At 42.3% G+C, this 13,755-nt stretch overlaps 1 protein-coding gene and 1 long non-coding RNA gene across 16 annotated transcripts in view; one reads left to right on the top strand and one right to left on the bottom strand.

Moving 5' to 3' along the window:
* Positions 1 to 8,579: 8,579 nt before the first annotated feature.
* LOC147348100 (uncharacterized) overlaps positions 8,580 to 13,755 on the bottom strand; it is a 43,470-nt gene continuing 38,294 nt past the window's right edge. For 8 of the 14 annotated variants that reach the window (XR_015150995.1, XR_015151000.1, XR_015150998.1 and 5 more), the window contains one exon: positions 12,333 to 13,443. This is a non-coding gene — a long non-coding RNA (uncharacterized LOC147348100). Of the gene's footprint in view, positions 9,065 to 9,173; positions 13,444 to 13,755 lie in introns of those variants that run through there. The other 6 variants (XR_015150991.1, XR_015150994.1, XR_015150999.1 and 3 more) reach the window with 3 other exon arrangements.
* Positions 9,749 to 13,755, top strand: part of CCDC13 (coiled-coil domain containing 13) — a 34,401-nt gene continuing 30,394 nt past the window's right edge. Inside the window, exons 1-2 of one of the 2 annotated variants that reach the window (XM_086366184.1) lie at positions 9,749 to 9,883; positions 10,769 to 10,989. In XM_086366184.1, the coding sequence (XP_086222310.1) occupies positions 9,860 to 9,883; positions 10,769 to 10,989 (245 nt within the window). In that variant the 5' untranslated portion in view covers positions 9,749 to 9,859. Of the gene's footprint in view, positions 9,884 to 10,762; positions 10,990 to 13,755 lie in introns of both variants that reach the window. The other variant, XM_086366182.1, reaches the window with a different exon arrangement.

The raw sequence follows: 13,755 nt of genomic DNA, 5'->3' as shown, positions 1-13,755 counted from the left end.
TAGGTTGGTCATAACTTTCCTTCCAAGGAGTAAGCGTCTTTTAATTTCATGGCTGGAGTCACCATCTGCAGTGATTTTGGAACCCAAAAAAATAAACTCTGACACTGTTTCCCCATCTATTTCCCATGAAGTGATGGGACCAGATGCCATGATCTTCGTTTTCTGAATGTTGAGCTTTAAGCCAACTTTTTCACTCTCCACTTTCACTTTCATCAAGAGGCTTTTTAGTTCCTCTTCACTTTCTGCCATAAGGGTGGTGTCATCTGCATATCTGAGGTTATTGATATTTCTCCCGGTAATCTTGACTCCAGCTTGTGCTTCCAGTCCAGTGTTTGTCATGATGTACTCTGCATAGAAGTTAAATAAGCAGGGTGACAATATACAGCCTTGACGTACTCCTTTTCCTATTTGGAACCAGTCTGTTGTTCCATGTCCAGTTCTAACTGTTGCTTCCTGACCTACATACAGGTTTCTCAAGAGGCAGGTCAGGTGGTCTGGTATTCCCATCTCTTTCAGAATTTTCCAGTTTCTTGTGATCCACACAGTCAAAGGCTTTGGCATAGTCAATAAAGCAGAAATAGCTGTTTTTCTGGAACTCTCTTGCTTTTTCCATGATCCAGCGGATGTTGGCAATTTGATCTCTGGTTTCTCTGCCTTTTCTAAAACCAGCTTGAACATCAGGAAGTTCACAGTTCACGTATTGCTGAAGCCTGGCTTGGAGAATTTTGAGCTGTTACCATTGTTAAATGTTAAGCTTGGGAATGTGGCAGCACAGGAGGTACACGGGCCCTCCTCTCACAACTTAGTCTAGCAGCAAAGGCTGCCTTTAGATCACTGACTTCGGAAAGCATGATGATTACTAGGTATAGGATGCAGAAGAATGGGGGACCTAACCTAGGGCTAGAGTCAGAGAAGTTACCCCAAGGAAGCCATGATCTAACTTAAGATGATTTTTCTCTGGGAGATTCCTTGGCTTACTGTTGCATGTTTTTGGAGCACTGGTGTATGACTGCTTCCATGCCTTTCTCTTCTACTACTATGAAGGCGTGATGATCTTTTTTCATCCAAAGCAGCTGGCATTAGTGCCTGGCTCATACAGATGTTCAATAAATGTTTGTTGAATTAATTAGAATAAGCAGGTCATATTTTGACGTTCAGGATTCTGTTTCCAGAAAAAGTCATCAACCTATTTCTAGTTAACAGGCAACAGTGCCATCTGGTGGTGAGAGTTGGAATTTGACTGCATGCATAAATCCCCAAAGTACACTCTGCTTCTATATCCTGGAGTCGGAACTCTGGAGTAGAGGACAGGTCATTTAGACCATTTCTTTTGCCTCACAGATGAGGAAACACTGCTCAAAGTTTCAAGAACTTGAAATTTAGGCTCTATCCCCAGGTAATCTACACCCCATGGAAACAGGCCGGAACAAAGCTGAAGGAACATAAGGTATCATGTCAAACAGTGGAACTGCCAACTATTATTTACATACTTAATCCTGTTTGAAAGCTCTTCAATTCAAACGGGAAACTGGAGGAAGGAGACCAAACATGCACCAGCCATGCATGGATTGCCACTTTCTTAGTGAATGATTTACCTGCTATAAGTTCATGGAAGAGCCAGTAATACTCATGCATCCTGGCGTTATTCTTAAAGAGGGCCTACTTTCCCTCTAGCCACTGAAATGAGGCAAAATCATGTTTTTTAGCAAAACAAAAGTTAGGAAAATTTCTCCTAAATTCAGTAGTAATAGTTCCAGAGTGGGGGCTAGCATCTGGCTGGTCCCCTCTGTAGTATCCTGAGTTGCTTACAACATTCGTGTTAGGTCTTTTCCTGTCCTCAGTGTCACTCTGAAGTGTCACAGAGACTGAAAGTTTACAAGGTAGAAATGCCATCATCATACCTTTCAGCTGGAGCCCTCTTACTCAGCTTGTCTACAGCTATACTTCCTGTCTTCCCCACTGGGGCTCCTTCTGAGATCACTCGTTCCTGTTAGTCATCTCCATCTCCCACCATCACACCCTGGGCTCAAACTCTTAGAAGTGTCTTTCCTTCCTCACATTCATTTATCACTATTAAGCCAGTCACCAAGCCCTGTTTTTCATAAGCCGAGTCCTGCATTGCTCAGATTTGTTCTTTTCTTCTTGCCACCACTAAACTGAGGCCCTTCATCTCCTGTGCTGCCCCCTAGCTCCAGCAGAGCCACTGACACCAAAGCCCTGTGCCCACCACTGTCCCTGACACCTCTGCTCCGGCTCTAGTCCTTTCCTGAATGTTCCCCTTCCCCACTCCCAGTCAATTCAGTGTACGCCTTAAAGACCCAACCCCATTCTACTTTTGGTAAACTACTCTGAACTCTTCCAGGCCACAGTGAACTTTTACCTTTTTATAAATCTTGCTATATTTGAATTTAAAACACAATGCATGGTCCACTGTGGTAACACTTTTGCAACTAAAGAAAACCAGCATACAGCAACGAAGACCCAGCGCAGCCAAAAATAAATAAATAAACAGAATGTATTTATACTCTCCACTTTGCTGTTGTTCAGTCACAAAGTCACGTCTGACTCTTTTGCGACCCCATGGATTGCAGCCTGCCAGGCTCCCCTGTCCATGGGATTTCCCAGGCAAGAATATTACAGTGGGTTGCCATTTCCCAAGTCTCCAGCATTGGCAGGCAGATTCCTTACCACTGAACCACCAGGGAAGCCCATACTCCCTACTAGTCCCTCACAAAAACTGAAGTAGGTATCATCCTGACTTTGCCAATATGGGAAGCTGTAATTTACTCAAGTCCACACAACTGAAAAATGACAGAGCTGGGACCCAAATCCAGAACTTGAGATCTCCGTCCTGTGCAAAGACTGCATGACGGAACAGAAGGCTTATGCATAAAGCAGTGCGAATCCAAAAAATACTTGCTCTTTCCTTCATTTCCCCCACTCACTGCACACACACATACACAGTTCCCATCAGGTCCCAAATCCAATACTTTTTTCCAATATATCTGCTTTATTCTCAGGTTTTCTTCATATATAAAAATCCTCGGCCAATATTTGGTCTTTATAAGAAGGAAGCTGAGTGATAACAACTAGAGATGATCACATTAAGTGAAGTAAGTCAGAAAGACAAATACCATATGATATCACTTATATGTGGAATCTAAAATATGACACAAATGAACAAATATCCATGAAACAGAAACAGAGTCACAGACTGGGCTGACTGATGGTTGCCAAGGGAAAAGGGGTTGGGGAAGGGATGGAGTGGAAGGCTGGGGTTAGCAGATGTGAACTTTTATATAGAGAATGGATAAACAAAAACCTACTGTACACAGAGAACTATACTCAATATCCTATGATAAAACAGAAAAGACTACAAAAATGTAATATGTGTGTGTAAGTAAATCACTTTGCTGTACAGCAGTAATTAACAGAATAATTTAAATCAACTATACTTCAGTTTTTTAAAAAGAAAGTTGAGGAGATTCTCACATATACATGGTCTTACTGTGGAGGGAGTAAATTAAAAACTAGTAAGTAGACAAGGTATTGGGGACCTTATCAACATGTAAGAAACCAATTACCTCTGAGAAAAGGTGACTTTCATCCAAATGTTTTCAAAGACCATGATGTGAGCCAAGAGTGAAACTGAGAAATTTGGGGAGAAAATATAAAGTATATTACCAATACATTATGCTTGGAGGAGAGCCATCAGAGTGGTCCCCTGAAACTAAGGGCTGATGAATCTTGGCAGAACATTGGGTTTTCTAATGAAGTCAACATATGATGAATGAGATCACTATATATACGAGCACATCTTAAGACAAAATTGCTCCACAGATAAAATAGGACTTGACTATAGCCAGAATGGTGTTAAATTAAAACAAGGAGTGTACAGAGGGGCAACTGGGTGGGGTAGGGGGAGTCTGAGAGGCTGGTGGCCAACAAAAAAAGCCCAAATCCATGATGAGATGAAGAAAACTGGCGATGTGTATCCAGCACCTTCCAGCGAGAAAGGAACTTGAACCTGGAGACAATGGATAATTTTTATCTATAGCGTGCTTCTGGTTGTGAAGTAGAATATTTAATAAAGCTTCCCATGTAGCTCAGTCAGTAAAGCATCTGCCTGCAATGCGGGAGACCAGGGTTCAATTCCTGGGTCAGGAAGTTCCCCTGGAGAAGGAAATGGCAACCCTCTCCAGTATTCTTCCCTGGAGAATCCCATGGACAGAGGAGCCTGGCAGGCTACAGTTCACAGGATCACAAGAGTCAGACATGACTTAGCGCTCTTTCTAACCCTAAGTTAAAAATATTTCAATGCAGTTTGTTTCTGTTTGCTCTCAATTGCCCACAATATCTTTCTGATGACTCTTTTGGCATCATGAGTGTCTGGTCCTGGGAAAGGAGGAGCTCTGGATATGTGTCACAATCCCCTAGTGTGAACTAGGGTCTTAGTGTTCTTGTTTGTTTACAGGTTAATCACTTAATATCATGGATGACATAAGTCTGGTCCCAAATGACACTCCTGGTTTAATGATCAAATTAGATTTTGGACCTGCAAAGCTGAGGTCCATTAAGAAGAGAACTCTGAAATGGCAAGAGATAAATGGAACCTTGGTTTTAAGCTGTAGCAAAGCTTACTTTCATTTTGAGGCTAAACAGCTAAGGCTATAAAAATGCATGACAGCTGAAGAGCATTTCAGTTTACAGATCACTTTTGAGATCTATTTGATTATCATGAAAATAAATTTACTATTGCTATTTTAAGAAGAAAGTTGAGGTTTGTGACTTGACTAATGTCCAAGAATTAAAACCTAGGTATTCTTACTTCTGAAAGACTGTGTTTAACTTTGCTTCTCATAATAAGGGTAGGATCACTAACTGGTTATGTCATATTTACTTATTTGTGGGAGAGGGAATATTATTTCAGTGAAGGGAAATCTATCTTATCACCTTAGAAAAGAAAGGTTCCAGCTTAAAGTTGGAGCTATTTTGAACTGTGGGAAGGACCTAATTTAGGGATTAGAAAAAGGATCAGCTAGAGCCACACAAACATGCTCAACTGATTAAAAAATAACTATACTGTAAAATATACATGAAAGAAAAGTGAAAGTCGCTCAGTCGTGTCTGACTCTTTGCAACCCCACAGACTATACAGTCCATGAAATTCTCCAGGGCAGAATACTGGAGTGGGTAGCTGTTCTCTTCTCCAGGGGATCTTCCCAACCCAGGGATTGAACCCAGGTCTCCTGCACTGAAGGCGGATTCTTTACCAGCTGAGCCACACGGGACGCCCAAAATATACATAACAATTAACTATTTAAAGCATTTTTAAGTGTACAGTTCAGTGATACTAAGTATACTTAAAATACTATGCAACCATTACCATCATTGGCCTCCATAACCTTTTCATCATTCCAAACAGAAACTTCATACTCTTTAATAATAAAACTCCCCATTTCTCTCTTCCCCTGCCCCCTACAATCTCTTTTCTACTACCTGTCTCTACTCTAGGTACCTAATATAAGTGGAATCATACAGTAGTTGTCCTTTTATGTCTGGCTTAGTTCACTTCGCATGTTTTTCAAGGTTCATCCATGTTGGAGAATGTGTCAGTACTTCATTCATTTCTATGGGTGAATAATATTCCATTTAGTGACGTTACCACACTTTGCTTATCCATTCATCTGGAGATCGATATTTGGATTGTTTACATCGTTTGAGCATTGTGAATAATGCTGCTGTGGACACTGGTGTACAAGTATCCATCTGCTTTCATATTTGGGGAATATACTCAGAAGTGAGTTACTGGATCATAATCTATGTTTAAATTTTTTAGGAACTTCCAAACTTTTCTACAGTGGCTGCACCATTTTACTCTCCCACCAGCAATGCATAAGGGTTTCAATTTTCCCACCTCTTGAACAATACATTATTTTCCATTTTAAAAAAAGTAATAGCCATTCTAATGTGTATGGAGTGGTACACTACTGTGGCTTTGATTTGCATTTCCTTAATGGATAGTAATGCTGAACATCTTTACATGTGCTTATTAGCCATCTGTATATCTTCTTGAAAGGAATGTCTCTTCAAGTCCTTTGCCTATTTTTAAAGTGGGTGGCTTTTTGTTGTTGAATTTAAACAACTGATTTTTGACAAAGGGTCAAAAGCAATTCAGCTGAGGAAGGATACTTTTCAACAAACAGTGCTAAAGCAACTGGACATCCATAGGTTAAAAAAAAAAAAAGAATCTCAACCTAAACCTCACATCTTACATAAAAATTATGTCAAAATAAATCATGAACATAAGACTAATGCTTTTAGAAAATCATAAGGGGAAATCTTTGGGACCCAGAGATATTCAAGTGTTGTAGGAAGGGGGACCCCTTCCAGGGCCTGAAACTGGGCTCTTATCTAACACTCAGAAATGAACTGTCCGAGGAGACACATGTGCTGACAAAGCAAGAGATTTTATTGGGAAAGGGCACCCGGGTGGAGAGCAGTAGGGTAAGGGAACCCAGGAGAACTGCTCTGCCATGTGTCTTGCAGTCTTAGGTTTTACAGTGATGGGATTAGTTTCCGGCTTGTCTTTGGCCAATCATTCTAATTCAGAGTCTTTCCTGGTGGCGCACGCATCGCCCAGCCAAGATGGATGCTAGCGAGAGGGATTCTGGGAAGTGGATGGACACGCAGTGTCTCCTTTCGACCTTTCCCAAACTCTTCCAGTTGGTGGTGGCTTATTAGTTCCGTATTTCTTACCAGGATTTCCTGTCATAAAATAACTCATGTGAATGGTTACTAAAGGGCCTGGCCAGGGTGGGCGGTTTCAGTCAGTGTGCTTCCCCTAACACAAGGAGTTCTTACACTCAACACTGAAAGAAAGAAAATGATAAATAGGAATGAGTCAAAATTTTTGTTCCGTGAAAACTCATGTAAAGAGAAAAAGTTAGCTACAGAATGGAAGAAAATATTTGCAAACTACAGTCCAACAAATAATTAGTATCTAGAACGTATATCAATAACCTCGGATATGCAGATGACACCACCCTTATGGCAGAAAGTGAAGAGGAACTCAAAAGCCTCTTGATGAAAGTGAAAGTGGAGAGTGAAAAAGTTGGCTTAAAGCTCAACATTCAGAAAACGAAGATCATGGCATCTGGTCCTATCACTTCATGGGAAATAGATGGGGAAACAGTAGAAACAGTGTCAGACTTTATTTTTTGGGGCTCCAAAATCACTGCAGATGGTGACTGCAGCCATGAAATTAAAAGACACTTACTCCTTGGAAGGAAAGTTATGACCAACCTAGACAGCATATTCAAAAGCAGAGACATTACTTTGCCAACAAAGGTCTGTCTAGTCAAGGCTATGTTTTTTCCTGTGGTCACGTATGGATGTGAGAGCTGGACTGTGAAGAAGGCTGAGCGCTGAAGAATTGATGCTTTTGAACTGTGGTGTTGGAGAAGACTCTTGAGAGTCCCTTGGACTGCAAGGAGATCCAACCAGTCCATTCTGAAGGAGATCAGCCCTGGGATTTCTTTGGAGGGAATGATGCTGAAGCTGAAACTCCAGTACTTTGGCCACCTGATGCAAAGAGTTGACTCACTGGAAAAGACTCTGATGCTGGGAGGGATTGGGGGCAGGAGGAGAAGGGGACAACAGAGGATGAGATGGCTGGATGGCATTGCTGACTCGATGGACTTGAGTCTGAGTGAACTCCAGGAGTTGGTGATGGACAAGGAGGCCTGGAGTGCTGCGATTCATGGGGCCGAGAAGAGTCGGACACGACTGAGTGACTGAACTGAACTGAACCGAGAACATATAAAGAATTCTCACAAATCAACAGCTAGAAATTGGGCAAAAGACATGAACAGACACTGCACCAAAGATACACAGATGGCAAATGAGTACCTGAAAAAAATGTTCAATATCATTATTCATTATGCACAGTAGACCACAATGAGACGTCACTACATACCTACGAGTATGTCTAAAATGAAAAATACTGACAAATCAAGTACTGGCAAAGATGTGAAGAAAGTGGATGACTCATACACTGCTGGTAGAAATGTAAAATGGTAGACGCACTCTACAGAAAAGACTGATAGTTTCATATAAAACTAAACATGTTATTATCATACAACTGGACTCTTGGGCATCTATCCTGGAAAAATGAAAGCGTTAAGTTCCCACAGAAATCTATATCAGCTTTATTTGTAATCCTCCTCATGTGTCTGTTAGCTGCTCAGACCTGTCCAACTCTGTGACCCTATGGACTGTAGTCCACCAGGATCTTTTCTCCATGGAATTCTCCAGGCAAGAATACTGGAGTAGGTAGCCATTCCCTTCTTGAAGGGATCTTTCTGACCCGGGGATTGAACCTAAGTCTTCTGCATTGCAGGCAAATTTTTTACTGTCTGAGCCACCAGGGAAGCCCCTTTATTTGTAACTGCCCCTTACTAGAAAGAGCCCAGATGTCATTTGAGGGGCAAATGGTTTAAACAAGATGTTGTACATGCAAATCATAGAAAACTACTCAGCAGTGAAAAGGAACAAACTGATACATACAACAACCTGGATGAATCTCCAGAAATCTATTCTGAATAAAAGAAGTCAGTCCCCAAAGGTTACATACTACATTATTCCATTTATATAACATTTCTGAAATGACAAAATTTTAGAAATAGAGAACAGATTAGTGGTCACTCCCTTTGGGAGTGAGGAGGGAGGAAAGTGGATGTAGTAATAAAAGCCCCAAAGAGGAATCCTTGTGGTGATTTAAGTGTTCATTATTTGAAGATGATAGTGGATATGCAAGCCTAAGCATGATAAAATGGTACAGAACTAAACACACACACAAATGCATACAAGTACAAAGATCAGCATCAATATTCTGGCTGTGATACTGCACTAGAGTTCTGCAATATGTGGTCCGGTGCCCCACCTTCATGCATGTCTGTGGAGTGAATGCCTTATGAGGAAAAAAAGAAGAAAAAAACAACCATGAAATATCTGAAGACTTTCTGAAGACCTGAATCTAGTAGTGACTTAAATTCGGAAGTATCTGAAAGAAGAAAACAAACAAACACACAAATGTTTTCCACTGTGGAAATAAACCATGTGCTCTATATTATCCTCTAAAGTGCAAAAATAAAAACACACCATTGCAATTCCAGCACCCGAATACAACCATTTTAAACTTTAATATTTCTCTGCATTCCTCCCCAGTCAAGTTCCGTTCCCAGTTTTTGTTTTGTTTTGGCAGCGCCATGCGGGATCTCATTCCCAGATCAGGGATCGAACTCGCACCCCCTGAAGTGGAAGCGCAGAGCCCTAACCACTAGACTCCCAGGAAGTCCCTCTGTTCCTAGTCTTAAAAACATAACTACATTTATTTAGCAGTTACTATTTCGTGCCCTGCCTTTTACACTCACTGGCACAAAATAACCTTTTCCCGACACTGTTCTGTATTTTCCAAAGACTTTCTGAAAGGCTACGTTAAATTTCATGGTGGGATCGTTCACTTTAATTTCTTCCAGCAGGACTGCGGGATGCGCATCTCTGCGTAGAACGTTTGGCCCACAAAACTTTTAAACTACGTTCTAGAAGCGGACCACTAGCTCAACTTTAAAGTCTCAAGACGCAAGACGCCCCCTCCCATTACCCGACCGCGCTGGCTGACTTACCTACTAAACCCGGGTAGTCTGCACCTCCGTCCCTTTCCGAACTCCCTGCGCCCTCTTGGCCGCCGTAGACGCATGATGACGTCACGCGGCGTCGTGCCTGGTTTCCCTGGTGACGGTTGCCAGGACAGCGCAGGAAAGCGTCTGAAGAGGTGACGGACCTTCTGCAGCTAGAGATGGGGAGCAGCGGAGCAAACACTGTAAGTGCAGGGAAAACTACAGAATGGTTCCGGCTGGAGTCAAGGGAGCAAGTAGCCGCCAGGAGGCCTGGCCGGAGCCAGGGGTGTATACCTGTGTAAAGACTTATTGAGCTGTACAGTCACGACTTACTCATATTATTTACTCATGTAAATTATAATTCAATAAAAGCAGTAATTAGGGACTTCCCTGGTGGTCCAGTGGTTAGGACTTCGCGCTCCCAATGCAGGGGGCTTGGGTTCGATCCCTAATCGGGGAACTAGATCCCATATGCCACAACTAAAGATCCTGTATGCTGCAACTAAGACCTGGCACAGACAAATAAATAAATATTTTTTTAAAAAGCAGTAATGATATCTGAGCCCCATTCCTAGGAATTGATATTTAATTGGTCCAGGAATGTGCCACAGCATTGTTATATTTTAGGAGCTCCTGCTGCTGCTAAGTTGCTTCAGTTGTGTCCGACTCTGTGCAACCCCACTGACGGCAGCCCACCAGGCTCTGCCGTCCCTGGGATTCTCCACTTAAGAACACTGAGATTCTAATGTTCAGCTAGAGTTGACAGCCACTGCTTATAGGGATAGGAAGGAGTCAACTGTTGAGTCTGAGTAATGGGGAAGAGTATCCTGATGGCACAGTCAGGGATGGAAGGGTGTGTCGGGGGTGGGGTGGGGCGGTAACGCTCAGTACAGTTCAGCTGTGGCTGTCAGGGGATCTGAAGTGAGGGTGGGTCTTCCAAGCTTCCACATGGACACTTGCAAAGCTAAGCAAGAAACTCCAGGCTTGAGGGGTCGTACAGGGCTTACTACGAGTCGAGCACTCTTGAGGAAGAAGCACTTCGTAGAGTTTGCTTCAGCTCAGGCTTCTTTTCCTACTCCGAGGGCAAGATGGCAGAGGATGAAGGCTCACAGGACACCTTGAGGCTCCAGTTTAGAGCCATGCAAGAGATGCAGCACAAAAGGTTACAGAAGCAGATGGAGAAACGGAAGGAAAAAGAACTGAGCCTCCAAAGCAGAGGTGATGACCAAAAAGAGCCCCTGGAGATCTCTGATGGCCTCAGCGTCCTCCAAGCTGGGGAGCAGAACTCGAAAACCAGCTTTCAGCAGAGGTAAATGCAAGCTTGGACTCTCCCAGGGGCATTGCAGGGAGGTAGGGAAGATGGGGAGAATGACTGCAGACAGTTCGACAGTCCGGTTGGCCAGATGTGTGTTTATCAACTGAGACTCAAGAGGTTTCAACATAGAGATTGTTATTGAAGACTCTTGCATCTGATAGAGGGTCTGTGGGCCTATAGACATAATTTGGCATGAAATTTATTCAAAAACCATGTGAAGTCAAATGGAAAATTTTGAAACTCATCAAGGTGTAGTTTATTCACTTGGATTTTGTCTTTCATGAAAGAAAAAACTGGTTTTTGAGGAGCCAGTTGGCTGGCTCTGATGACTCACAGATGACCACTGCTCCAAATCTCATCTGAGATTGTTCTGCCCCAATTTCCCTTTCCTGACACACAAGGACACAAACCTACCTCTCATAAAGAAGCACTTGATGGATTGCTTTTATATAGTTGGTGAAAAGTTTGAAGAGTCCAAAATCTTCTCATTTTGCTCTAAATTTGTCATACAGATGCAGTGATTTATATAGGCTATTAGAAGCAGAAGTCTCAATTGATACCAAAGTTTGCTAGCCAGTTTGCTAAAAAAAAAATCACAGCAGTTGTTGAGCTATTTCTTTGCTTCTGGTTTCACCCAGAATCTATTTTCTCCATCTACAAATTCTACTTTTCATGGTTTCTCAGTTTTCACAATGTTCTACTGAAAAAGCTAATTAGAAAAAAATTAAGATGTCAATAATTGAAAAATTCATAGGGCTCCTAAATATTAGATCTAAGTTAACCCCAGACCGATTTCCAAATGATCTTTACCCAAGTCGGAGAAAGTGGAATTTGTGGATATCCAACAATATTATTAATAATATCCATTATCTAATAATTAGTTGAGCTTCCCATGTGGCTCAGTGGTAAAGAATCTGCCTGCAATGCAAGAGATCCAGGTTTGATTCCTGGGGCAGGAAGACCCTCTGGAGAAGGAAATGGCAACCCAGTCCAGTATCTTGCCTGGGAAATTCTGTGGACAGAGGAGCCTGGTGTGCTACAGTCCATGGGGTCACAAGAAAGTTGGACATGACTTAGCAACTAAACAAAACAACAATAATTACTGTTACCTTTGAGCTTCCCAATTGGCGCTAATGGTAAAGAACCAGCTTGCCAATGTAGGAGACGTAAGAGATGCAGGTTCAATCCCTGGGTCAGGAAGATCCCGGGAGGTGGGCATGGCAACCCACTCCAGATTTCTTTCCTGGAGAATCCCATGGACAGAGGGGCCTGGTGGACTACAGTCCATAGGTTGCAAAGAGTCGGACAACTTAAGCAACTGAGCAGACACACATGCATAATTTCTATAACTTATTTACTTCCTGAGCAACTGCCTCTATGGAGCTGGTTTCGTGCCTAATGATAGAAACAATCACAGACCCATCAATCACATGTTTCTCATGTTTTAAAGTTCTGAAAAAAGCGTTGCAAGACAACGTAGAACATGCAATACCAGTCGCCTATTCTGATTTCCTATTGGATTAACCTGAGACCCAGAGCCCTGGCCTCAACTTAAGGCTTAGACAATCCTCTTTGGTCTTCTAATTGTTGTCCAGTCACTCAGTCATGTCCAACTCTTTGTGACCCCATGGACTGCAATACGCCAGGTTTCCCTGTCCTTCACCATCTCCCAGATGCTCCATCTTGCTCAAACTCATGTCCATTTAGTCAGTGATGCCATCCAACCATCTTGTCCTTTGTGGTCCTCTTCTCCTGCCTTCAATCTTTCCCAGCATTAGGGTCTTTTCTAATGAGTCAGTTCTTCACATCAGGTGGCCAAAGTATTGGAGCTTCAGCTTTAGCCTCAGTCCTTCCAATGAATATTCAGGGTTGGTTTCCTTTAGGATTGACTACTTTGATCTCCTTGCAGTCCAAGGGACTTGATTTCAAGAGGCTTCTCCAACACCATAGTTCAAAAGCATCAATTCTTCGGCACTCAGCTTTCTTCACAGTCCAACTCTCACATCCATACATGACTACTGGAAAAACCATTGCTTTGACTAGATGGATCTTTGTTGGGAAAGTAATGTCTCTGCTTTTAATATGCTGTCAAGGTTTGTCATAGCTTTTCTTTTAGGGAGCAAGCGTCTTTTAATTTCATGGCTGCAGTCACTGTCCACAGTGATTTTGGAGCCCCCAGAATAAAGCCTCTCACTGTTCCCATAGTTTTCCCATCTATTTGCCATGAAGTGATGGGACCGGATGCCATGACCTTTGGTTTTTTAATGTTGAGTTTTAAGCCAGCTGTTTCACTCTCCTCTTTCACAGTCATCAAGAGGTTCTTTAGTTCCTCTTTGCTTTCTGCCATAAGGGTGGTGTCATCTGCGTATCTGAGGTTATAGATATTTCTCCCGGCAATCTTGATTCCAGGTTGGGCTTCATCTAGTCCAGCATTTCGCATGATGTACTCTGCATAGAAGTTAAATAAGCAGGGTGAATATAAGCAGAGAAGTTAAATAAGAACAGAAGTTAAATAAGCCTTGACCTACTCCTTTCCCAATTTTGAACCAGTCCATTGTTCCATATCCGGTTCTAACTATTGCTTCTTGACCTGCATACAAGTTTCCCAGGAGGCAGGTAAGGTGGCCTGGTATTCCAACCTCTTTAAGAATTTTTCCACAGTTTGTTGTAATCTACACAGTCAAAGGCTTTAGCATAGTCAATGAAGCAGAAGTAGATGTTTTTCTGGAATTCTATTACTTTTTCTATAATCCAATATGC

The sequence above is a fragment of the Bos grunniens genome, chromosome 22, assembly GCF_055505025.1.
Source record: "Bos grunniens cultivar Pamir isolate PY7600 chromosome 22, Bosgru_T2T1.0, whole genome shotgun sequence".
NCBI lineage: Eukaryota > Metazoa > Chordata > Mammalia > Artiodactyla > Bovidae > Bos > Bos grunniens.
This window is presented reverse-complemented; position numbering and strand designations above follow the sequence as displayed.